A 25738-nucleotide genomic window follows, 5' to 3' on the forward strand; every position below is an offset into this window, starting at 1 on the left:
GAGAGAGAGAGAGAGAGCGAGAGAGCGAGAGAGCGATGAGAGCGAGAGAGCGAGAGAGCGAGAGAGCGAGAGAGCGAGAGAGCGAGAGAGAGAGCGAGAGAGCGAGAGAGCGAGAGAGCGAGAGAGCGAGAGAGCGAGAGAGCGAGAGAGCGAGAGAGAGTGTTGAACACCCCGAGGGCTGAATGAGAGTGAGACCACTAGTATTCGAGAGAGAGAGGAACACCCTGAGCGGACGTGTCCAGCTCCATTCCCCACCATGTGCACAATAACCCCATGTGACGCCTTGTCCCCGCCTGCCCCATCAGTGGAGTGATGTTACCCCCCCCCATATACCCCAGGGCTGCCAACACAATAACACAGTACCACTGCCCCCCCCCACAACACACACAAGCAGACTTCCCCGCAGGAGAGTGGGAGACATAAAGGCCGTCCTTCCCTCTGTCACTTTCTATCTCCATCTCGTCCTCGCTCCGTCTCTCCACTTCTCTCTCGCTCCCTCCGTCCATTTCTCTCAATCAATATCGCACTTCCAGTCAGCTTTACTTACTCACGGCCTATCTCCCTTAGTCTATCCCTGTCTCTCTCTCTCTCCCCCCCTCTTACTCTCCCACTCTCTGTCTCACTCTCCCCTTCCCCCCTAACTCTTATTCTGTGTTCTTCTAAAAGTGAAGTTTCAGGAATCCTCATTTGGAAGTCAAACCTCTAACGGTAAGCTCTGTGTTCTCCTCTTTCTGTTTCCCCCTCCCCCCCTCCCTCCCTTCCTCCCCCCCCTCCCTCCCTCACCTCCTCTCCCTCCCCTCCTCTCCTTCTCTTTCCACAGCTAACGTCCTGGAGGGAGAGGAGGTGAAGCAGTCCCAGAAGAAGAAGGTGAAGGAGTTGAAGGTGCTGGACGGCAAGTCCTCCCAGGCCCTCTGTGAGTGTCCACACACACACACACTCAAACTCACTACTGTCACCGGGCCTAGAAGTCTTCTAAAACATTGAAAGTGCATTATGTACACCTCCTGAAGAGACGTGTGTGATCTGTGATTGTGTGTGTTCCAGCTATCTTCCTGGGCTCGTTCCGTATGCCCTACGAGGAGATCAAGAACGTCATCCTGGAGGTCAATGAGAAGGTCCTCACAGAGTCCATGGTTCAGGTAGGTACAGAGACAAGTGTGTGTACTTGTCTATGTGTGTGTGTGTTATCTGATTATTGACCAGTGTGTGTGTGTGTAGAACCTGATCAAGCAGCTGCCTGAGGCGGAGCAGCTGAGCGTCCTGGCTGATATGAAGGACGACTATGACGACCTTGCAGAGGCCGAACAATTCGGAGTAGTGGTGAGAACACACACACACACACACACATTTGTATATGTTTTGACATTACACAGACTGGTGTAACCCCCACCCCCCCTCCTCCCCAGATGAGCAGCGTGAAGCGTCTGAAGCCCCGCCTCACGGCCATCCTGTTCCGGCTGCAGTTTGAGGAGCAGCTGAACAACATCAAGCCAGACGTGGTGTCTGTGACGGCGGCCTGCGAGGAGCTGCGTCAGAGCCAGACCTTCACCCAGCTGCTGGAGATCATCCTGCTGGTGGGGAACTACATGAACGCAGGCTCCCGCAACGCCAAGGCCTTCGGATTCAGCATCAGCTACCTCTGCAAGGTGGGGACACACACACACACATGGATCTGTAGAACACACACCGGGGCAAGGTGAGGTAAGGGGGTTGTGGGACACTGTGCAACACACACACACACACACCCATCCCTAAATTCCTTTCTTGACTTACCAGAGGTTAAGTACCATCACTGCCTGTCCACACACACACACACACATTCACCCTTACCATTACATCGTCACGATAAGACATGTACATACCCAGTAAATGCACATATGCACACGCACACACACTTTTGGCTGGTGCCTTCCTCTGACTCCCCCCCATTATCCAATCAGCTGCGGGACACCAAGTCAGCTGACCAGAAGCAGACGCTGCTGCACTTCCTGGCCGACGTGTGCCAGGAGCAGTACCCCCAGGTCATGACCTTCCCCGACGATCTCATACACGTGGAGAAGGCCAGCCGAGGTAACCGTGGCAACCGTGCTGCCTTGTCCAGTACATGGCAAAGTTCCTATCAGCTTTGTCCCTCCTGAGCTGGTTCCAGTACGTACCCCCCCGTACAGCCCTGTCCTGACCCCTCGCCCCCTGACCCCTCGCCCCCGCAGTGTCGGCGGAGATGCTGCACAAGAGCCTGGAGCAGATGGGCAAGCAGCTGAAGAACCTGGACAAGGAGCTGGAGACCTTCCCTCCTCCTCAGAGTGAGCGGGACCTCTTCAAGGAGAAGATGTCCATATCCTCCTCAACAACAACCGTGCAATCACAAACACGCCATGACTTTATTTTTCTTTCTTCACCCATTTCATGTGTGTTGACCGTTTGGATGTTTTTGGTTGAAAAGTGGGTTTAGACAGGATAGATTGTGGGTGTGTGTGTGTGTGTGTGTAGCCTCCTTAACCCGTCCTCACAGTTTTGTGGTGGGAGCCAGGGAGCAGTATGAGAAGCTGCAGCTGATGCACGCCAACATGGAGAAGCAGTACAACGACCTGGGAGACTTCCTCGTGTTCGACCCGCGCAAGCTGTCCGTGGAGGAGGTGTTCGGAGACCTCAACAACTTCAGGAACATGTTCCAGGTGAGGGAGGGGGGGGAAGGGGCAGGGAACACGCTCACCTTCTTTTATTTCTTTCTGCCCCCCACACACACACACACACACACACCAATAAAAGCGGGGATGTTCACCTGTCCGTCCCAGTTAGTTGTGTGTCAGGTGTTCAGAGCGGGCCGGCCCCCTCCACAGGCCTGTCCTCATCTCTCCCCTGCAAGGAAAGAGGGGGAACGTGATGTGTGCACAGACACGCACGTGCCCTTGAGTGTAGAAAAGCCTCTCCAACGGTCTTCAGTGTTGACGCTGCCCTCTGGGTAAACGGTCTGTGTGTGCGCGAGCGTTAGGATGCTTTTGGATGCAGTGAGGTTTGGTCAAGAATCTCCAGGTGTTCACAATCTTGTTTGCCCTGAAGCTATATGATATGCCCTCTCAGTATCTCTCTCTCTCCTTCTCTCTCTCTCTCTTACTAAACGTGTTATCTTGACATAGCCATCTGGGTTTGCACAGTTATGCAAGCAGATATGCACCAGCACACACACACACGCACACACACACACACAAATATCGTTAAGACTCGTACACACATATACAAACACCATGTGACTGTGTGTGTGTGTGTGTGTGTGTGCTGCTCAGCAAGCGGTGAAGGAGAACCAGAAGAGAAGGGAGACTGAGGAGAAGATGAAGAGGGCCAAGCTGGCCAAGGAGAAGGCCGAGAAGGACAAGGAGGAGAAACTCAAGAAGAACCAGCTGCTGGACATCAACTCAGGTCAGCGTATCGCTCAGCACGTGTGTGTGTGTGTGTGTGTGTGTGTCTGCTTCCCAGTAACCCATCTCCCTCGCAGTCTGAAGTACATGGACATTGCCTGGCCTCTACACAGACAGATACATATTGACAGAAAGAGAGATGAGGAGCTCTACCTCTCTGTTCTGTTCTGTCCTCTCTAAAAGGGGGATGTGCGGCTCCAAAAGGAGAGCAGAGAAAATCTCTTCACAAACATGCTCTCCTCTCCCCGTCTAAAACTGCTCTATCTGCTGTTGTGAAACGACTGGAGTTGTACCATCTCATCCCGTTTTACACACACAAACACACACACTCAAACTTTTTGTCAACACACAGTACAGTCACGCAAATACAGATACTTACAATTTATTATTGCCTCATACTCTTTTCTTTCTCTGTCTGACCTACTTTCAGCACATTCCTCCTCTTTCTGGCTCCAAAATAGTGTTCTCCTGGGACTCCACAGTTACACAGTCATCACAATTAATCTGTGTGTGCGCGTGTGTGTGTCTCAGCCAGTCTCTCACTGCTCAGTACAGAAACTCATGACTGGTGTTCCAGCTGGCTCTGCTCTCCTCTCTCCGTTCTGTTCATCCTTCTCTCATTCCTCCCATCCCCCTTGTTCTCCTGTTTCCATGGTGCTTATGGAAGTAGAGGAGGGGGCACACTGGGATCACATGGACATGTGTGTGTAACAGTATGCTGTCCTCTTTAGAAAGTATGGAGACTAGAAAGTGAGGTAGTCAAGTTTCATGGTCAACTACTATAGAGACATGATATGCTCTTGAAGGGTTGCGTGTGTGTGTGTGTGTGTGCGTGCGTGCGTGCGTGGGAGGAGAAGAGGGGGGGAGAAGGGGCTTTAGGTAAGGGTCTTTTTACATACAGGTGGTGGATTTGACTGCACTCATAGCTTGGAGGTATTTAACACACCCTATTCAAATACACAAGAACAGACTCTCCTCCGGCAAACCCCTGCACACACACCTGGTCTGTGTAAACAGACACATAAGGGGATTTGATCATAAAAACCAAACCGCTCTCTTCAAAAGGTTGTTTCTCTGTCACACACTCAAGCACACAGACACATGCACACCTTAAAGAGCAGCTGCTTCTCACATTCACACATTCTCTCGCTCTTCCTGTTTTTCAGTCCCTCTCTCTCTCTTTTTGTCTTTCTGTCTCACTCTCTCACACTCACATTCTCTCACAGACTTAGTTGAACTTCACAAGGTCACAGTGTGTTTGGAAAGCATGGCCTTGTCATTTCCACACACAGCCAACAGGCAGACTCTGTATTCCCCCCCCCCCCCCCACACACACACACACACACACACACACACTGTGGAATGTATAACATTGCTAGTATCGTTGCATTGCACCTTAGGTTTCAAGTCATCACACAGTTTATTTGTGCACTTTATGATATAATCTGTTCCACACGCAACACTTGAAGCTCTCACCTCCGGTCAGACTAGTACCCTGGTTCTGCCTCTAGGTGTCACTACTGGGTGAAGAGAGAGTCAGGGTATTCAGGGTGTCAATGTGGGAGGGGGAACTTGTTTGGATGTTGTGTAGGCATACGGCCACCAGAGGTGCTGTGGCTCCACCATGGCAGCCTCTGGAGTGTGTGAGGGAGGGGAGGGCGAGGACGGGAGGGAGGGGGAGAGGGGGGGGGGGAGGGGGAGGGGGAGGTGTGTGTGTGTGAGGGCGGGTATGAGGAGAGGAGAAGGAGAAGGACCAGTAGCAGGGCCGTGGCTGTGTGTGTACAGGAACTGGAGCAGGTAGCTCGGTGATGCCACCAGCACACACTAGGCCTGACTGCTCTCAACCACTAGGATTGCTCTTGGCTTGCTAGTGAGTCCATGTGCAGATCAGACTGCTGGAGCACTGCTCACAGTGTTTGTTTCTGTTTGGCCAACAGGGGTGCTCTTGCACCGTGGATGAAGACTGACATTTGGTGTGTGTGGGTGTGTGTGTGTCAGTCAGAAGGTTTTTTAGGGACATCTTTAAGAGCACCCACTAAGGTTGTTACACTGATTAACCTAGTTTAAGGTCTTAACTCAGTTGGCCATGCTATATCGTGTGTGTGTGTGTGTGTGTGTGTGTGTGTGTGTGTGTGTGTGTGTGTGTGTGTGTGTGTGTGTGTGTGTGTGTGTGTGTGTGTGTGTGTGTGTGTGTGTGTGTGTGTGCCATCTCCTCATATCCAACATGCTAAAGAGAGCACATGACTACAACCTTGACCGTGGCTAAATTCACAGTGCATTATTGATCTGCTATTGATCATAGAAAGCAACAGTTGAGAGAATCAACGCTCACTGATGATCCACAATGATCCATGCTGTTCTTCCCCGGCTCCAATGGTCTAACTGAACCCTGACATTAAACACACTACTCATAGAAGTAGTAGCAATATCAATGATTACATTGGAGAGTGAATGTTTATTCATCAGCCGTTGTACCCTAAAGCAAGGGTAGACCAGTATAGCTCTGTACACACATCATCAGCAGGCTTCACACACACACACACACACACACACTGATGTTCCTTTACCCCCCTGGTCACTGGGACAAGAGGAGGCATGCTTCAGAAAGAGCCATTTGTCCCACTGCTGCCTCCAACCATCATTCTAAGAATAGTTTCCTTCACTTGAGTGGCCATGGGCTAGATGGATTTTCCTTACGAGGAGAAAATCCTCCACATGACTGTTGCGTGTGTGTGTGTGCGTGTGTGTGTGTGCGTGTGTGTGTGTGTGTGTGTGTGCGCGCGCGTGCGTGCGTGCAGTTCCATGTGGACACCAGTGAGGGGTGTGTGTGAGCCGTGCTGAGGCTTTGTGTGTGTGTGTGTGTGTCAGACTTTCTCTGACGTGACAGGCGAGACCAGGGCCATCTGCCACTGGACTTATAGTGGGATTAGCCTGTGAGTGAATGAGAGTGTGTGAGTGGGAGGGGGGGGGGGGGGGGGGGGCTCTAAGGAGGAGGTGAAGACATAAACCTTTAACCCCCCTCCTCCCTCCCTCCCCCCTCCCATGCCTGCTCCTTTCCTGGTTCAAAGTGGATATAATTAAAGCCATCTGCATGAGCAGGACGCCAGTGAGTCGCCCCGTCCCCCAACAAACACACACAAGCTGCTACTGAAGACCCCCTGTCTCTGTTCCACACTTCCACACCCAGACACTGTGTTTGTGTGGGTGGAGATGGACAAACACACACACACTCTGAGCCCATGTTTGGTATTACACAGAAACACACACACTCGGGCCATGATGAAACATGTTTACAAGGGCGCAACAAATGGATTCACACAAGCAGAGTATCCTTAACAAAAGCATAACTGCTAGTTGCTCGTATGTGTGTGTCCTTCTATAACATATTACATAGTAGATGTTCCTCTATGTCTTGCTCCCCATCCAGGCTAATGTAGGGTCATGTGACTGGTGACTTCCTCCCTGTGTGTGTGTGTGTGTGTGTGTCTGTGTTTTTGGAGCGTGTGTGTCGGAGTGAGTGTGTGTGTGTGTTGTCGGTAGGAGGCACAATGTGGCCAGCTAATACTCCTCTGTGATTGGTCATGTCATGGTATGTAGGGTACTGACTGTGTTGTGTGTGTCTGCAGAGGGCGATGAGACTGGTATCATGGACGGCCTGTTGGAGGCGCTACAGTCTGGAGCTGCCTTCAGGAGGAAGAGGGGACCGCGACAAGCAGGTACAAGACACACACACACTCATTCATTTACACCTTGATGTGACATTGTCGAGCCAATTCTCACACGCACAGATATAACTCTTCCTCTTTTTCTCAAGTTTTTTCACCAAACACAGTCCTTCACACACACTTTTCCCCTCTGACTGGTGTGCCATCTGCCAGGCCACACAGGCGTGGCACCAGGGTGGCACCAGGGTGGCACCAGGGTGGACACCAGGGTGGACACCAGGGTGGACACCAGGGTGGCACCAGGGTGGCACCAGGGTGGCACCATCGTGGCACCAGGGTGGCACCAGGGTGGCACCAGGGTGGCACCAGGGTGGACACCAGGGTGGGCACCAGGGTGGCACCAGCGTGGGCACCAGGGTGGGCACCAGGGTGGCACCAGCGTGGGCACCAGGGTGGGCACCAGGGTGGCACCAGCGTGGGCACCAGCGTGGGCACCAGCATGGGCACCAGCGTGGGCACCAGCGTGGGCACCAGGGTGGCACCAGCGTGGGCACCAGGGTGGGCACCAGGGTGGCACCAGTGGGCAGACGTCCAGGGGGCTGTCTCCCCTACAGCACAGGGGGAGAGGGGGGGATATCACAGAGCTTGTGTGTAGATCATTTTTCATGAGGTTCTGGAGCTGTTGCTTTAGACCGTGTGTGGGGGGTTTGTGTACTGTGGTGGATTGTGTACTGTGTTTTTATCGATTTTCACTCAGACCTGTTCTCCAGACTAAGTCCATTGGAACACCCACATAATCTGGTTAGCACTTCACTCTGCCTCACTGGCCTACTGGCCTATTGAGTTACACTCACTTCAGCTGCAGTCTCTCTGTCTCTTACACACACACACACACACACACTTGTACATGTAACCCATATGCAATTCAGCACGTTCAATAGTGACTGTTGCTTGTACAGAGGGATAGAAACTTGACTGGGTCTGTATTGTGGGTGGGTGGGAGGGAGGGTGTGTGAGCGGGAAAGAGTGGGATATTTATGAATTTATGTGTGTGTGTGTGTGCGTGTGTGCGTGTGTGCGTGCGTGCGTGCGTGCGTAGTGCAGTATTCACACATAAGAGGAGCTGTAGGAGAGTGTGTGTAACCCAACCCCTCTCCCAATGGAAGCCAGATGTGGAGAGGTGTACTGGAGGGGATATTTGGAATAATTCGGTGCCAGCCTGGAGACGCCGCTCTCTTTCTTTGTCCTGTTTCCTCTCCTTTTTCTTTTCTATGTGTCCTCTCTCTCTCTCTCTATCTCTCTCTTTCTGTCTCCCTCTCTCGCTCATTTCTTTTTTTATCTCGTGCCTTTCCCTTTTATCTTTCTCCATCCACACACTCCCTCTGTTTCTCCTTTGGGTGTGTTTGTACGTGTGCTTACTGGGCCTGTGTGTGTGTAGCTCAGTGGCCTGGCTGGGCTGTAAACCCAGGGTCAGTGAGGAGGTGTGCATCTTCTCTCTGGGGTCCTGTAACTCCTGACACAGGCGTTCTCCAGGGACACCTAGAACCCCCTCATCTGCGGTGGACCAAAGACCCTGCCCAGCTCGTCAGCGCTAAACAGGCTGAAGCCGACTCACATGCCATGGACGGATGGAGAGAGGAAGTGAGGGGGCAGAGAGAGGGGAAGGAAGGGTAGGAAAGAGGAGTTTTGAGGAATCAGAGAGAGAGAGAGAAAGAGAGAGAGAGGCCCACCACAGCCAGAATCAGTCACCCTGAACCCTTCTACTTGGTTTCACACTCCTAACAGGAAGAGCGTGCACGTGTTGTGCGTGCAAAAGAGAAGAAAATGATATGTGGGTGAACAACATCTCTGCTTCCTGTCTTCTCCCTCTTTCTGCCGTGGCCTTGTGAAATGACCAACATACTGGGCTGGGATCCAAAGGACTGGGCAGAGATTTGGTGTTTACCACAAACACACGTCCTCATACAGTACAGACACAACTATATCTGGCTGTATCCGTCTCTCTGTCTCTCTCTCCCACTTACACATGCACACACTCAGTTTAGGGCTGTAATAGTGTAGCAATTGTTGTGTCCCGGTCCTCTAATTGAATAGAGAGCCACGGGTCTTGGAGGGGAGAAGGAGGGGGTGTGTGGGAGGAGGGTGCTTGAGACCTCTGACCTCTGAGGTTTTCAGTCTAGCCCCTCTTTGGGGAGGGTGTGTAAGGGGGGGGGGGGGGGCAGCTGCCCCTGTCCTGTCTGCACAAGATGCCTGCATACCAAACATGGGCACATATGCCTGCATAGCAATACATAGACACATCTCTGTCCATGCCTTTACTCATACACACTTTCAGCAGTGCTGACAGGCATTGGCTTGTTAAAGAACTCACCTACCAATACACACAGTGTCCTAAGTCAAAGTAGCAACACACTTTTTTACCAATATGAACACTACTTAGTATCGTCCTCACTAGTACACATTCCACCAGTGCTGCGTGCTATTGTTTAAACGACCACTAAAGAACCATCTGCTAGGCCACGACCCCACCCCACAGAGCCAATAACAATACAGGGGAAACACAAAGGGCCAATCACAATAGAGAGAGGCACAAAAAGCAGCCAGTGACAATGGAGACACACGCTTGCACCCCAGACATGCCCCTCACAGTTGGCCTTCCCCACACACACACACACACACTCCGTATCAATACAAACACACATGCACCACTCAAGCATTCTCCATATGAGCTGTTTTTATCTAACCCCTCATCTTGACTAGACCACTCCCCACCATTCTCACACACACACACACACTCCCCACTGGCTTGCTCTCTGAGACGTCTGGGATGACGTCAGGGCTCGTTCTTCTTCTGTGGTGAGCCATGCACTGCGCCCTGTGACCTGAGGAGGGCGCTGTGAGGCCTCACGAAGCCCAATGGCCTGTGTGTGGCTCTCTGGAAACACCACAGTCAACATCCTCCACCACCCATTACTGGCATTACTGGGCCAACTAGATACAAATTACCCTGCCTCTCTGTCTCGTGTTCTCACACACACACAGGCTTAAAGGCACTGTCATTTTCTTCATCAGGCAGTAGTTATGGAGTATCCAGTGGTGTAATGTGTACCAGATGACACTCCCACCAACTCTGTTTGTGTCCTTCTAAGAGTGTGTATAGTGTACACGCACGCACACACACAAGCACACACACACTTGTAAACAGAGCCAAACACAGGCAGGAGTGTTTAGAGGCTCTGGTCTAGACAACTTATTTCCTGGTTGGGAGTTCTGCCAAAATTCCCTGCCTGGCTTACCTCTAAGCCCTGATTGGTCCTTCAGTGGCACTGTTCTTCCTGTAGAGGGCAGGGACGCTGTTGACCCGAGGGGCACAGCAGTGACATGATTGGTTTTGGTCAATCAATACTTCCTGGTCCTCTGACCTTGTCACTCAGCCTTTTAAATTACATCTTACATAAAGCTAACTAGCATCCTAGTCCTCATTATCAGTAGAAGTTCCTCCTAGTGTCCAGCAGGGGGAGCGTGGCCGAGATTCTCAGTGTGCCAGGAGAGTTGATCTGCAGATGGAGGGAGAAGGGAGGAGAGCAGGGCTGAGGAGAGATGGAGGGAGAAGGGAGGAGAGCAGGGCTGAGGAGAGATGGAGGGTGAAGGGAGGAGAGCAGGGCTGAGGAGAGATGGAGGGTGAAGGGAGGAGAGCAGGGCTGAGGAGAGATGGAGGGAGAAGGGAGGAGAGCAGGGCTGAGGAGAGATGGAGGGAGAAGGGAGGAGAGCAGGGCTGAGGAGAGATGGAGGGTGAAGGGAGGAGAGCAGGGCTGAGGAGAGATGGAGGGTGAAGGGAGGAGAGCAGGGCTGAGGAGAGATGGAGGGTGAAGGGAGGAGAGCAGGGCTGAGGAGAGATGGAGGGAGAAGGGAGGAGAGCAGGGCTGAGGAGAGATGGAGGGTGAAGGGAGGAGAGCAGGGCTGAGGAGAGATGGAGGGTGAAGGGAGGAGAGCAGGGCTGAGGAGAGATGGAGGGTGAAGGGAGGAGAGCAGGGCTGAGGAGAGATGGAGGGAGAAGGGAGGAGAGCAGGGCTGAGGAGAGATGGAGGGAGAAGGGAGGAGAGCAGGGCTGAGGAGAGATGGAGGGAGAAGGGAGGAGAGCAGGGCTGAGGAGAGATGGAGGGAGAAGGGAGGAGAGCAGGGCTGAGGAGAGATGGAGGGAGAAGGGAGGAGAGCAGGGCTGAGGAGAGATGGAGGGAGAAGGGAGGAGAGCAGGGCTGAGGAGAGATGGAGGGAGAAGGGAGGAGAGCAGGGCTGAGGAGAGATGGAGGGTGAAGGGAGGAGAGCAGGGCTGAGGAGAGATGGAGGGAGAAGGGAGGAGAGCAGGGCTGAGGAGAGATGGAGGGTGAAGGGAGGAGAGCAGGGCTGAGGAGCTGTTGAGGTGACAGCTTCCTCTGGAGCCTCTTGTTTCCTGCTGGGTTTCTGGGTTCGACCTTGTTCGGCTCGACCTCTTTATCAGGGTCATTTACATAACGTCTAATTAACTGTGTGTTTGGTGGTGGGGGTTAGACAGACAGAGCGCTCTCTGTATGGAACACACCCTGGAGGGAGTTATATAGAGGTACTAATAACATCACCGCTCTGTGTGTGTGAGTACAGCTCTACAGCTGCATGTCTGAGTCAGTGAAATGAACATGAGCCAAGTTTATATGACCTATAACCTTCTCCTCTTCCTCTCTCCTCTTCCTCCCTCCTCCTCTTCCTCCCTCATCTCCAGACTCGGTGCTCTCACTGTCAGAGCTAGTACTGGAAACCTGCTCGGTAACCTGTGTGTGTGTGTGTGTGTGTTACTTTTACCATGCTGTATTGAGCTATGTGTCAGCTGGTTTTGCATCTAAGGTTAGTTTGCATGCGTTGATCATGCCTGTTTGCATCTGAGAACAGCATTGGTGTTCTTCTAACCTCTCTCTTTCAGCCCAGCATACATGACCTCATCTCTGCCTGTGTGTGAATGTTGGAGAATGTAAAAAAAAGTATACACAAGCACACACAATCTCCCACTGACCTATATAATTCATAATGGACGCAGCGCCACAGCTGTTCGCCCACACATTAGAGTAAAGAGGAGGGAGAGAGGAAGAGGGAGAGAGGTTCACTGAAGTGTGTGTGGGCGTAGAGGAGGCTGCGAACTAAGAAGGTAGAACGATAAGAACCGCTGTCCTCAGGGTACAATCTGTCACACTATATCCCTCTCTCTCTCTCTCTCTCTCTCTCTCTCTCTCTCTCTCTCTCTCTCTCTCTCTCTCTCTCTCTCTCTCTCTCTCTCTCTCTCTCTCTCTCCCCTTGTCTGTATGTATCTCTCTCTCTCTCCCCTTGTCTGTATGTATCTCTGTCTCTCTCTCCCCTTGTCTGTATGTATCTCTCTCTCCCTCTTTCCATCGTGTGCTTCTCTCTGTCACATCCTCTATTCTGTACCTCTTTTCCCCCACCCAATCACGTCATCCATGTGCTTCCATCTCTCTCTCTTTCATCCATCCTCCCGCTGCATGAATCATCTCCCTCATTTCAGCATCACATCTTCTCCGACCTCGCCCTTTACTTCCTTCTATACCTCCGTGCTTCCCCCCCCTACCGCTCTATTCCTCCCTCCTTCCATCCCTTCCTCCCTGTCTGTCAGAATCCCAGCAGAGTAGACAGAAAAATTCCACGTACCATCCACTGGGCTCTACATCCCACACTAATCTTCACGCACATGTGTGTGTGTGCGTGTTCACGTCTGTCTGCCTGTGTGTGAGAAAGCCAGAGAGAAACGCCCTTTCTAAATACATGCCCGTGCATGTGTGTGTTCTGTTGAACGCTGGTTTATGTGTGTGCGTGTGTAACCAGCAGCCTATGAGTTCATACAGATGTGGGTATGAGGCATCACCTGCTCTTCTGTTGAGGTGTGCAGTGAGGGGATCTCCAAGGCCACGCCCCCCGACGTCTAACTGAGCTGTCCCTACACGTCTGTCTGACGCATGTTCCTGTCCACTCATACAGGCTTCTCAGACTGCATGGCATCATCCAACATCCACCCCGTATCTGAGCACTAAACTTTCTTTTGTCTCTCTCTCTCTTTTTTTCCTCCTCTCCCCCTCCTCTACCTCTCCCTCCCAGCCAATCGGAGAGCTGGAAATGCCGTGACGGCTATCCTGGCCAAAGAGTTGATGCAAGAGGACACTCCCCCCTCGTCCAAGCCGCCCAATAATAAAAGCAAACAGGCTGAGCAGAAGGAGCAGTCCCCCACGGAGGGGGCGGAGTCTCTGGAGGACCTGTTGGAGGACGGCCCGTCTCGTTCTCACTAAGACAGTGTGTTGTTTCTTAAGCACAGATCCAAGACCAGCCCAGCTGATCTGCGCCACCCACAAACCTGGAGGGCGGGAATAGAACTGGTCTGAGATCAGTGATTCAAGTGCGACTCCTGTCTGTCATCGGCTCCGTCGACGGAGGCCTCTGTGATGCTCCGCCCCTTCTCCTCAATGGGACCACTGGATTGGACCAACTGGATCTTGGGGGTGTGGACCGATATGTGAGGGCGGGGCTCTCTCTGTTGACTCCACCTCCGATGTGTCCTGCACTGGCTTCTGTCCCCTAACCCTCCGCTGCCATATGAACCTCCCCAGTCCTGCTTCAGCATCACCACTCATCCACAGCGCTCTGGCTTTCTTTGTTTCCTCTCTCTCTCTCTCTCCATCTTTATGTCTCTGTTGCTGTCTGTCTTGTCCTATCCACGTTTTAAGAGATTCCAAAGACTAGAACTCTGGAGGGATCCCACATCATTCCACACAGACCTGGACTTCCCAAGCCCTGTCTTGGGAATACCCTGCTGTGCCAGCGTGGGACTCATGGAACATTCCAGATCACACTCTCCCTTTTCTCTCCCTCTCAGTCCTTTGGGATTGGTTAAAAACCCTATACAACATTAGCTACTGTAGGTTATATTCTGTATGTACATTTTTATGTTTCGCTTATACTGCATGTCTGATCAATCAACAAGTGCCAATGCAATTCTAGACTGTACTGAACTCTGCTTTATCCAACAGTAATCTGTTGCCAGGCTGGTGTTGACTAATCAAAAGCCGTCAATCATAAATGGTTCTGATGTTCTCACAGCTGTGTGTGAGTTTGTGTTTTCTAAAGGGTGTGTGGTGATCACATGTTGAGTGTGCGGGTGTGTCACATGAGGGTTCTCTCTTCGCCTCACTGGTCAGAACCCCAGCAAGTAGCCAGGCGCCAAGAAGTTCTGGGATCTGTCATTAGAACAGCACCACTGGAAGGGTGTCTCCACAGCAACCTCAGCCTGGCAACGGTGTGTGTGTGTGTATTTGCACTGCCATCTAAAATTACTGTTTGGTAATGCTCCTGTCATAAATGTTATATTTCATAAACAGAGCTGTGGTCTTTTTGCTAAGGCTCCTGCACGCTGGAAAACGGCCCCAAAACTGCTGAGATAAGAGAGTGTGTCTGTTGACGTGTCTCTGTGTGTGTGTGTCTGTGAGTGTGTGTGTGTGTGTGTGTGGACGTGTCTCTGTGAGTGTGTGTGCAGTCTCCCCTCTGGACTGCAACATTGGTTGTAGACTGTCTGGCCTTGCTCTTTTATATTCAGTAGCCGTCAGCAAATGTTGCCACAACATCACTATACAACAAGAACAATAGGATGTCCTGTCAGTTACTCCTGCAATGCTGATCTATGCAAACAAGATACTGTCAAACCTAACCCATGATCTCAAGTCAGTCCCATTTCCTATAATAACCCTGATCCCACATCAGTTTACACTGTGAAGATCCAAGCAGCAATGTCTTGTCATTGCTGGAATGTTTTGATAAGGATATTTGCCATGGTAACACATCAGACTTGACTTTGCAACTATGTAATTTGAATGACTTATCGTAAGTTTGATTTACACATGGTCACCTAAAAAGTCGGTAAAGGGCTATTGGAATAGAATGTTATTTACTAAAATGCATTTATAGTAATTATTTTTTATTCTTTGGAGGTTGTGTCCTATCCCCAACTGCAACATTGTGTCAACCTTCAGACAACATTTTCTGTGGGGAGGCTGGGTCACATGACCCTATTATTTAAGTTGTCTTTTCAAACATGTAGAGTTGAGGTTGAGAGGAAACATCACTGTAAAATACCTTTTTCTGGACCATTTATTTTGTTGATTAAATTTTTTAAGAACGTATTTTCTACGTGGATTTTTACTCTTGGTTATTTTAACGTAAGCGTAAGTCTAATTTTGTTGGAGAGATATCACTGGCCAGATTGTGTATATTGAATAATTATGTTGTTGTTCAATGGGTTCACTAGTGATGTAAAACCATTAAAATGTCTTCAATTAGCTTCTTGTCCTTGAGTAATTTTGTTGTTCACCATATGCCCCTTATGTAACTGTGTTCTTGGACATCTTATATACTTCAGCTATACTACATGTTCATTCACCTCTTAAATTATGATTGTTATGGCAGATTCTGTCTGTGTGTGAGAGATGTCAAACCCAGACCTCATATTCAGGTTCTGTGCCAGAGGAAATTCCATCCTATCTCCTGGGGTTACAGAGATTGGACAAGGTAAGTTCTCGATCGCGTCTCCTTCACAAACACACATACGCTACATATACATGAATACTGTCCAGATGGGTGTCAATCCAGACGCAGCTGCATTTAGGATAAAACATACTTGCATCTCACCCTCAACGTTTTCAACATATTCTTTCTCATCCGGATGTGGTGAGGTAGCAGCTGTCCTCATTCCCCTGCCTGCTGGAGAGTTTTCCAGCGAGTCCAGCCAACGTTCCACAGAGTGTCTCTGGGACAGGGACTGGAGGAGCCCCAGACCGTGTGTGTGTGTGTGTGTGTGGAAGACAGAAGGAATGTGTGTGAGAGAAAAATAGTTTACATACAGTTAGGTCCATAAATATTTGGACATTGACACAATTTTCATCATTTTGGCTCTGTATACCACCACAATGGATTTGAAATGAAACAATCAAGATGTGCTTTAAGTGCAGACTTTCAGCTTTAATTTCAGGGTATTTACATCCAAATCAGGTGAACGGTGTAGGAATTACAACACATTTTATATGTGCCCCCCCCCCTTTTTAAGGGACCAAAAATAATTGGACAAACTAACATAATCATAAATCTAATTGTCACCTTTAATACTTGGTTGCAAATCCTTTGCAGTCAATGACAGCCTGAAGTCTGGAACCCATAGACATCACCAGACGCTGGGTTTCGTCCCTGGTGATGCTCTGCCAGGCCTCTACTGCAACTGTCTTCAGTTCCTGCTTGTTCTTGGGGCATTTTCCCTTCAGTTTTGTCTTTAGCAAGTGAAATGCATGCTCAATTGGATTTAGGTCAGGTGATTGACTTGGCCATTGCAGAACGTTCCACTTCTTTGCCTTAAAAAACTCTTTGGTTGCTTTCGCAGTATGCTTCGGGTCATTGTCCATCTGCACTGTGAAGCGCTGTCCTATGAGTTCTGAAGCATTTGGCTGAATCTGAGCAGATAATATTGCCCGAAACACTTCAGAATTCATCCTACTGCTTTTGTCAGCAGTCACATCATCGATAAATACAAGGGAACCAGTTCCATTGGCAGCCATACATGCCCACGCCATAACACTACCTCCACCATGCTTCACTGATGAGGTGGTATGCTTTGGATCATGAGCAGTTCCTTCCCTTCTCCATACTCTTCTCTTCCCATCATTCTGGTACAAGTTGATCTTGGTCTCATCTGTCCATAGGATGTTGTTCCAGAACTGTACAGGCTCTTTTAGATGTTTTTTGGCAAACTCTAATCTGGTCTTCCTGTTTTTGAGACTCACCAATGGTTTACATCTTGTGGTGAACCCTCTGTATTTACTCTGGTGAAGTCTTCTCTTAATTGTTGACTTTGACACAGATACGCCTACCTCCTGGAGAGTGTTCTTGATCTGGCCAACTGTTGTGAAGGGGTTTTTCTTCACCAGGGAAATAATTCTTCTGTCATCCACCACAGTTGTTTTCCGTGGTCTTCCGGGTCTTTTGATGTTGCTGAGCTCACCAGTGCGTTCTTTCTTTTTAAGAATGTACCAAACAGTTGATTTGGCCACACCTAATGTTTTTGCTATCTCTCTGATAGGTTTGTTTTGATTTTACAGCCTAACGATGGCTTGCTTCACTGATAGTGACAGCTCTTTGGACTTCATATTGAGAGTTGACAGCAACAGATTCCAAACACAAATACCATACTTGAAATGAACTCTAGACCTTTTATCTGCTCCTTGTCAATGAAATAATGAACTCCCATGAAGGAATAACATACACCTGGCCATGGAACAGCTGAGCAGCCAATTGTCCAATTACTTTTGGTCCCTTAAAAAGGGGGGGGCCACATATCAAATGTGTTGTAATTCCTACACCGTTCACCTGATTTGGATGTAAATACCCTGAAATTAAAGCTGAAAGTCTGCACTTAAAGCATATCTTGATTGTTTCATTTCAAATCCATTGTGGTGGTATACAGAGCCAAAATGATGAAAATTGTGTCAATGTCCAAATATTTATGGACCTAACTGTAAGTGTTTTTAATTTTTTGTCTCAACCCTCCATCTTTACTGCTCATTTTTCCTCTATCTTCCTCAGTCCCTCTTCTCCCATGATGAGTGAAGACCTAGTAATTACGGAATTGAGACAAAGCACAGACCAGACGGAATCAGGTTCAAATTATCGTTGTCCAGTAATCAGACATGGATACCTCCCACTTACTGGGTGCATCTAAATGCTTTGAATTGACTTCCTCGCCTTCTTGTTTCATCTCCCTCTTGTTTCATCTCCTTCTTTCCATCCTTTCCTCATGCTCGTTGGTCTAAAGATACAGGAAGCATGAGGGACAGCAGGCGTTTGGAAGGATCAGCTCTTGATCGAGATTTATAGACACCATAAAACTCCCCTCTTCTCTTTCTCTCTATTGACCCTGAACATATACTGCCCTCATCCAACTCTCCCTCCTCCTTCCGTCTTCTACCTCTCACCTAAATCCTCACTACCTCCACATGTCCCCCTTGTTAATGCTGGTGTGGATTTGACCACAGAGCTCTGTTCCCCTTTCATCCGTACTTAACTAGGGCTGCCATGACCAGACACACATGAGCGAGCAGTATGAAGCCAGAGGCCAGCAAGTACTGCTGGATGGACCACAAAAGACTGTGTGTGTGTCATTCATCCTCTATCCTTTGAAGACTGAAATAACCATCCAGTCATACGCTCAGCATCTGAATTGATTTAAACGCAACCCACAGTTGGACTGGCTGGTGTGTGTGTGTGTCTACATGTGTCATTGTTTTTGTGTGTTTGTGTGTTCTAGCTCCTTCCTAAACTAAGTGCATGTGAGCGTGTGTGTGTGTGCCATGCTGGGAGTGGTCAGTCTTGGCATGTTTGTGTTGGTGAGGTTAGGGATTGGTGTGTGGTGACGGATGGAATGTTGCATTACTCAGAAGCACCCCTCACTAACTTAGGCTAGGCAGTTAGGGATGAAAGCTATCTCCCATACGATACTACATTATCTCCAACCACTGATACAGGAGGGATAGATAAATAGATTAACTTATTTATTTTTTCATCTTTTACAAAGCATTACTTTGATCGATAATTGGACTATAAGCTCCTCTTAGACTGGTAGACACACGCCCCCTTCAAGTGGAGTAATTTGAGCGTCTGCCCCTCCATGACCTTTGAGCCCGGAAGTCTATAAACCGGCAGCCCTCTTTCACCATCCCTCAATCCCTCGTTTTCTCCTGCTATCGCTGCTCAACCCAGATGATTCATTTCCTCTCTTACAAAGTTGCCATGAATCTGTGTATATGTGTGCCATGATTCTTGTAAATGAAAGGAACAAGGTGTGTCACTGGGAGAAAACCTGCAGGGTGTGGCATAACAGGATGAGCATGGACAGAGAGAGAGAAAGAGATATGATTGGGAAACAGCCTGTGGGAGAAAGCATAATGAAGTGATTAGCTGTCTGACAAAGAGGAGATTTAAGTATTAATTAAAGAGTTAAAAGAGACTGGATAGTTACTTTGTTCAGCTTCACCACACTGTGAGAGCAGTGTGTGTGTGTGTGTGTGTGTGTGTGTGTGTGTGTGTGTGTGTGTGTGTGTGTGTGTGTGTGTGTGTGTGTGTTTCTTTGTGTGCCTGCAATCAAGTATGTTCTTAAGTAGATATATTTATTGTGTCACTATGAATACATTCTGTTTGTGAGTGGCTGTTTTGTTCCAATGAGTGTGTGCCAATATGCGTCTATTCTATTGTGTATCCATAAAAGGTTCATGTTCAGTCTGTGCTGACTCCAGTTATTGAAGTTATGTTGAATTGTTTTAAACATACAAACCCGAACCCCTATTCAACTCAAGTAATTATCCAGATGGTCTGTGTCTCATTAGTAGAAGCTAAGACTCTTTCTCCAGCCTTGTTCTCCTCAGTCCCTCAACTCTCTCATTAAGAAGTGGTTTGTGGAGTGGGGAGAATGTGTATATGTGTCTGCACGTGGGTGGGACAGGGTGAGGGGTTGTGTATGTGTACAACATAGAAAGGAGGTCGAGGACAAAGCGGCAGGGGGCGTATAATTGGCTCAACCTCCGCCAGACAACACAATGACAGCTGCATTGATACTGTAATGAGCTCCTAGGAGCATGTGGCCAATCAAAAAGCAGATACCCCTTTCTCAGGGCAGCTGATTGGCTCCCAGGAGGGAGACGCTGGTCTCCGGGTAGCAGAGAATGTGACCTCACACATTGAGAGATGCAGATAGCATGTTCTTCACCCACACTCTACCTAATCTATCTGTGTTTAACACCTCTCTCTCACTCCTATTTATCTCATTCTCTCCTTCCATTCCTATCTGTGCTCCTGCACGGCTGTGAGAGAGTTTGGCTGCTAGGATCTGCAGAATTGCCAGCACCCAGTCTGAATCACACATTAGTCTTTCTTCTGGCTGCAGTGCTTAGAACAACCCCAAATATCTCTCCTTCCTCCCCATCTCTGTAGATCTCTTTCTTGCTTGCTTGCTTTCTTTCTTCTTTGATTCCCCTCTTTCTCTTTTCCTCACTAGATTTCTGAGAACTTGAAAATAAAGCCTGAGTTTGTTTAAAATGTCTACTCCTCACTTTCCCCTTTCACCCTGCGGGAACACTCTCTTTTGGCACCAGTGTTTTACAAATACTCACTCCAGGACACCATTCCGGTTCAAAAGAAAAAGGGTAGGCTATGTGCTGACTGATGAAAAATATCTTGGATCTCTCTCTCTCCCACTCTGTCTGTCTGAATCTGTGTGCATGTCATATCTTCATGATATCCCTCTGATTAGATTATCCAGTTGCTTGTTCAACAGGTTCCACGTTACACACAATTAACACATAATTAGCACGGGCCACAGAGTGAACAGATCGGCTCCGCTAGCTACCACCGTACAGAATGACATCTCCATCTACACCCTGGCACACATTCTCCACTCCCTGTTACTCACCTGCCTAGACAGGGCAAATCAGTCCACAAAACAGGAACCAGCCATACATTAAATGTATATCCTGCTTGCTATAGAAATATATATTCTACTGTCACAAGAAGACACCAAAATCTCAGTGTTCGCTTCAACTGATTTCTAAAGTGATTTCATCTGAGCCATCTCTCAGAGACATGAAAAGGAAACATTTCAGCTACATTTTGGGAACAAGAACGGGACGCATTCACTTGAATGCATATCCTTTTTGACTGAAGCGGCCTCTGTGATTTAGACCTCAGGTGCTGAAGAGAAAAGCCGCCAATTATATAAAAGCTGTTCTCCTGGGCCTCTCCCCCAGGGACACGCAGGAACAAAGTCAGCATGGCGTACATCTGACATCTGACCACGGACTTAAGAGAATCGACTCAGTCTGTATAAAGACTTCAAGTATTTAATGCTATTTATTCTACTGCAGTGCAGTATTCCAGATCTGTGAAAGTGGAATGTAAAAACACATGACTTCATGACACATGACGTTTTAAAAGAACTTCCTATGAATGACTAGTAGACTAAAAGACTACACTAATATTAGGGGGTGTGGTATCTTGAATATGAGTGATTCCTAGGTATTTCCAGTCTAAAATGCAAACACGTCCTCTCCACCATACAACTGTGAATCACCAACCACCCTCATCCAACCCTCCTCTTTAAATCCCCTCCACTCTTCAGCTGAACAAGCCCATTTACACATTTGCATTCCTCCTAATCTGTACTGTCACAGCTCATCCCCAAGGATCATTTATTCAGATGTTTTTCCTTCTAGTGCCAGCTGTGTCAGTATCTCTCTGGGCTGTGAATGCCAGTGTGTCCGTGTTTTTGTCTGCTGGGACTGTGTCTGGGAGAGGAGAAGAGAAGAGAAGAGAAGAGAGGAGGGGAGGGGAGGGGAGAGAGGAGAGGGGAGAGGAGGAGAGGAGGGGAGAGGAGGGGGGCTGGCCCTCTGCTTCAGGGCTGAGCTGAGCACACATGCCACCAGAATATCAATAAGGCCCGAGGGTCACACAGCCACACAGAGCTGTCACCCACACATGGAGGCTTGATCCACACACACACACGCACACTGTAACACAGTGCCAGCAGTAACACAAGGAAATCTCATTCTTATTTCATTCAAATGTATTGATTGATTTTGGTTGATTGCTTTTCTTATCATTTTCGTTTTGTGATTATCTCAAGAAAACTTTTGACAATGATGATGACACTCATGGTGTTGTATCAGACAATGGCTGATATCTGTGATGATCATGATGAAGATGAAGAGGATGTTAGAGCATGGCTGAGCTGTGGTGATGTCCGTGTGTGAGGCCCCAGGGTTGTTACGTCTACTCTAGTCAGGCCTCCAGTCACAAGGCCCCGCAGACCCTGACCCATATAACCCAGGATCTCACCATGGTCTGTGAATGTGTGTGTGTGTGAGTGTGTCTCTATATGTGTATATGTGAGAGAGCAAGGGGGTGTGAGTGTGTTTAACATGTATTTGTGTGTATGTCTGTCTGTGTGTTAGATAGCAAGTGTAAGAGAGACCCTTACTCCTGCCCTCTATCTGTCCAGTCTACGTGATGGAGGTGAAGGAGTCATCAGGCGATTGACCCACATTAGCTGAGTCTGCAGCTGAGTGATTTCCTCTGGGGGTAATACATTCCACCAGCAATGAGGCAAGTGTGTGTGTGTGTGATGCAGAGAGAGGGTTCAGAGTATGTATGTGGGGTGTACAAGTCCCAAGGCTATGTGAGGATATGGGGGGCTATGTCACTAGCTGCATATCCACTGTGACATTTAGGGGTTAATAGGTGTTGAGGCTTACTCACAGAGGCAGGTTGGACGCTATTTCTCCAATCACAAAAGATAAGAAGCTGCCATTTGGAGATCCTACATTGGTTCTCAGTGTTGTGTGTGGGTGTGTGTTGAGGAGTACTGTGTTAAATTCTGGCTGAATTATTTAGTATTAGTACGCTAAGTGTCCTCTAGCTGTTTCTTAGACTCATCCAAGTTTTTTCTCTCTCTCTCTCTCTCTCTTACACACACACACACACACACACACACACACACACACACACACGCACACACACACACACACTGGCCCTCACATCCCTGTTCACTCTCCAAATTAGCATTCTGGCAAGCTCAAGCCGAAGCGCTTAGCCTCCTCAGGGCTGCTGAGAGTGGGATGAAAGAGGAGAGAGGGAAGAAGGGATGACGAGAGGAAAGAATGTGTCAGTATTAAAAGGCAGGGAGTAATGGAGGATGTCGAGGATTTAAAGGACAGTGAAGGGTCTCTCAGGGGTGGCAGTCAAGATTAGGAATCCTGGAAATAAACTGAATTTCACATTATACACTGTATAACGTACTGCACTAATGTCATGTTTGGAAAATGTGTTAATTCATAGTTTGCTTTCCCTTTGAGATATGATTAGAGGAGCTAAGGGCAGAGGCATTTTCACACACCAAGCCCCAAAATACACCCATACCGTCAAGGGCCTATTAACAGGAATGACATCACCACTTTGGGTCTGTAACCATGGCTACAAATGTCTCACGCAAGCGAACATCAGCACCCTCGTTCTTTCTCTTTTATCACCTTTCCCTCTCACTGTCTCAGTTTCTCCACCTTTCTCCTTCCTCTCTCACCTCCTCTTCCATATCTTTCTTTTTTTGTCTTTTTTCCTCCTCACCTCTTTTCTCTTCTTGTCTCTTTGTCTCTGTATAAACAAAGCAGACAGAATGTTCTGGAGCAGAGGAAACACAGAGGGAGGAAGACAGGACGCGGAGACAGGGAAATGCCAGCAGGTCAGTCCTGACCTTTTCCGAGGCTGGAGCCAAATCAAAGAGGAGTGGAGAGAGACCAGAAAGAAAGGGGTAGACAGAAAGTGATATATACATTATGTGTATATAGATATACAGTATAGAGAAAGAGACTAAGAGAGAGATAGAAAGGAACAGGGACTGAAAGACAGGAATCATCAGAAGCCTAGGTACTTGTGTTTTAAGGTTCATGTAGATAATTGTGTGTGGATGTATGGATGACATAGAGACAGGAAAATGCAGTAAAAAATAAAGAAGGACAGAGGGGGAGTGCAGGATATAATGTTGTGTGTGTGTGTGTGTGTGGTTGTGACATGGATCAGAAATGAACGAGGGGGGTAGGCTAGAAGGGAGCTATTAAACTAGAATGGGACTATAAATATGAATATGAATAGGGATCAATGAGAGGAGAATGGAGCAGAGTCTGGGGATCACAGCAAGAGGAAAATGGGTATTTAACACAGTATGTGTGTGGGGGGGAGGGGGGTGTAGAGAGACAGCAGGAGCTAAAGTGCTGCATTAGAGCATTCAGCAGCTGCAGGACAGTGGAAGCAGCTTCCAGTGTCTACTGAGGCACAGACCTGGGGACAGAGAGGAGAGACCTCGGGACACAGAGAGAGGCCTGGGGACAGAGAGGACAGACCTGGGAACAGAGAGAGGCCTGGGGACAGAGAGGACAGACCTGGGAACAGAGAGAGGCCTGGGGACAGAGAGGACAGACCTGGGGACAGAGAGGACAGACCTGGGAACAGAGAGAGGCCTGGGGACAGAGAGGACAGACCTGGGAACAGAGAGGACAGACCTGGGAACAGAGAGGACAGACCTGGGAACAGAGAGAGGCCTGGGGACAGAGAGCACAGGCCTGGGGACAGAGAGAGGCCTGGGGACAGAGAGGACAGGCCTGGGGACAGAGAGAGGCCTGGGGACAGAGAGGACAGGCCTGGGGACAGAGAGAGGCCTGGGGACAGAGAGGACAGACCTGGGAACAGAGAGAGGCCTGGGGACAGAGAGCACAGGCCTGGGGACAGAGAGAGGCCTGGGGACAGAGAGCACAGGCCTGGGGACAGAGAGGCCAGACCTGGGGACACAGAGGCCTGCTTCCACTTTCACACTCACCTTGTTTCTGCCTCATATTTCCACACACTCTCAACTACCATTGGGACTGTGTATGTCTCTCTCACCATCTCTCTCTCTCTGTTGGTTGTATCAAAGCTGACAGACAGGTGCTGGTCCTGTGTGATCATTCCCCCCGGGTGGTGTCTGTCTGTCTCTCTCTTTCTCTACAGTATTGAAAGGCGGGCAAGGAGGCTGGGGGAAACGGATGACGGTGGTAGCCATGGAAACTGAGGCAACGGCTCTCAGTGGACAACATCATCGGTGTCTGTACAGCAGGGTGCAGACACATGAATATTTGAGCTTTATGGACACCGACAGACACCACGGACACACAGATTCACACACTGTTGCTTCAGCTGAGGATAAAACATAGAAAACATGGGTAAAGATGGGGAGGAAAGACGGATCACAGCAGAGATGACAAATACAATGTCTACATCTTTCCATCATTTCATTGGAGAAAAAAGAGAAGGAAAAAAGAAAGAAATGTTTTTGTTGTTGTTGAGGAATGTGGATTGGCTTCTAACACAAATGAGAGGAGAAGGAGCAGCATAGAGAGAGAAGAGACAGGGAAAGATGGATGGAGTGCAGGAGGCAGAGAGAGGAGGGGTGATAGAAAGAGCCAGCGAGGGTGACGTCAAGCTTTCGAGTGCAGTAAACTAGGGCAGTGGTGCTGTCTTGACTGTGCAGAGCTTTCTTCCGTTCTTTTGCTCAGTATTGACTTTCTTCCCTTCTTTTCTTCCCTACTTTTCGTGGAAGATTCTGCAGCATCTTCTAATTAATCCTCCCAGCTGGATGTCTGTTTTCTCCTCTGACTTGAGGATGGAACACATACTCTCTCCCTCTCTCTCTCTCTCTCTCTCTCTCTCTCTCTCTCTCTCTCTCTCTCTCTCTCTCTCTCTCTCTCTCTCTCTCTCTCTCTCTGTGTGTCTGTGTATCTTTCATCCTCTCTCTCACACACACATACAATCCCCTTTCACTCTTGCTCGCTTGCTTTCACTTTCTCACACTCACTCTCTCTATTTTTACTACACACACAAACACATGCATACACAAAAAACAAACAAAAGAGGCATAAAAACAGGATGGCTGCCCATGATTCAGGCAGATCTCGAAATGGGCCAGTGAACTGAGAGATAAGTTAATCCTGCACATTTAGACGGTAGCATCTGACT

General features: G+C 48.9%; 2 protein-coding genes across 2 annotated transcripts in view; one reads left to right on the forward strand and one right to left on the reverse strand.

Annotated features, from left to right (window-relative positions):
* Window positions 1–11594, reverse strand: part of hdx (highly divergent homeobox) — a 350307-nt gene extending 338713 nt beyond the window's left edge. Inside the window, exon 1 of the mRNA XM_062475869.1 lies at window positions 11590–11594. The gene's annotated coding sequence lies outside the window, so the exon portion shown is untranslated. The remainder of the gene's footprint in view (window positions 1–11589) is intronic.
* On the forward strand, window positions 820–15445 carry LOC134032073 (protein diaphanous homolog 1). Its single transcript, XM_062475876.1, has 10 exons — window positions 820–913; window positions 1045–1139; window positions 1219–1320; window positions 1407–1646; window positions 1941–2070; window positions 2211–2334; window positions 2510–2675; window positions 3285–3417; window positions 7043–7132; window positions 13217–15445. Exons 2-10 carry the CDS (start codon window positions 1068–1070, stop codon window positions 13402–13404), a joined length of 1245 nt encoding a protein of 414 aa, XP_062331860.1. The 5' UTR covers window positions 820–913; window positions 1045–1067; the 3' UTR covers window positions 13405–15445.
* Window positions 15446–25738: the final 10293 nt, after the last annotated feature.

The sequence above is a fragment of the Osmerus eperlanus genome, chromosome 13 (genome assembly GCF_963692335.1).
Source record: "Osmerus eperlanus chromosome 13, fOsmEpe2.1, whole genome shotgun sequence".
NCBI classification, from domain to species: domain Eukaryota; kingdom Metazoa; phylum Chordata; class Actinopteri; order Osmeriformes; family Osmeridae; genus Osmerus; species Osmerus eperlanus.

Bases quoted from the DNA above. Each gene is read 5' to 3' on its own strand.
- LOC134032073 (XM_062475876.1), top strand. From the start codon at position 1,068: ATGCCCTACGAGGAGATCAAGAACGTCATCCTGGAGGTCAATGAGAAG. The intron at 1,647-1,940 runs GTGGGGACACAC...TTATCCAATCAG, and splicing joins GCATCAGCTACCTCTGCAAG to CTGCGGGACACCAAGTCAGC. The intron at 3,418-7,042 runs GTCAGCGTATCG...GTGTGTCTGCAG, and splicing joins GCTGCTGGACATCAACTCAG to AGGGCGATGAGACTGGTATC.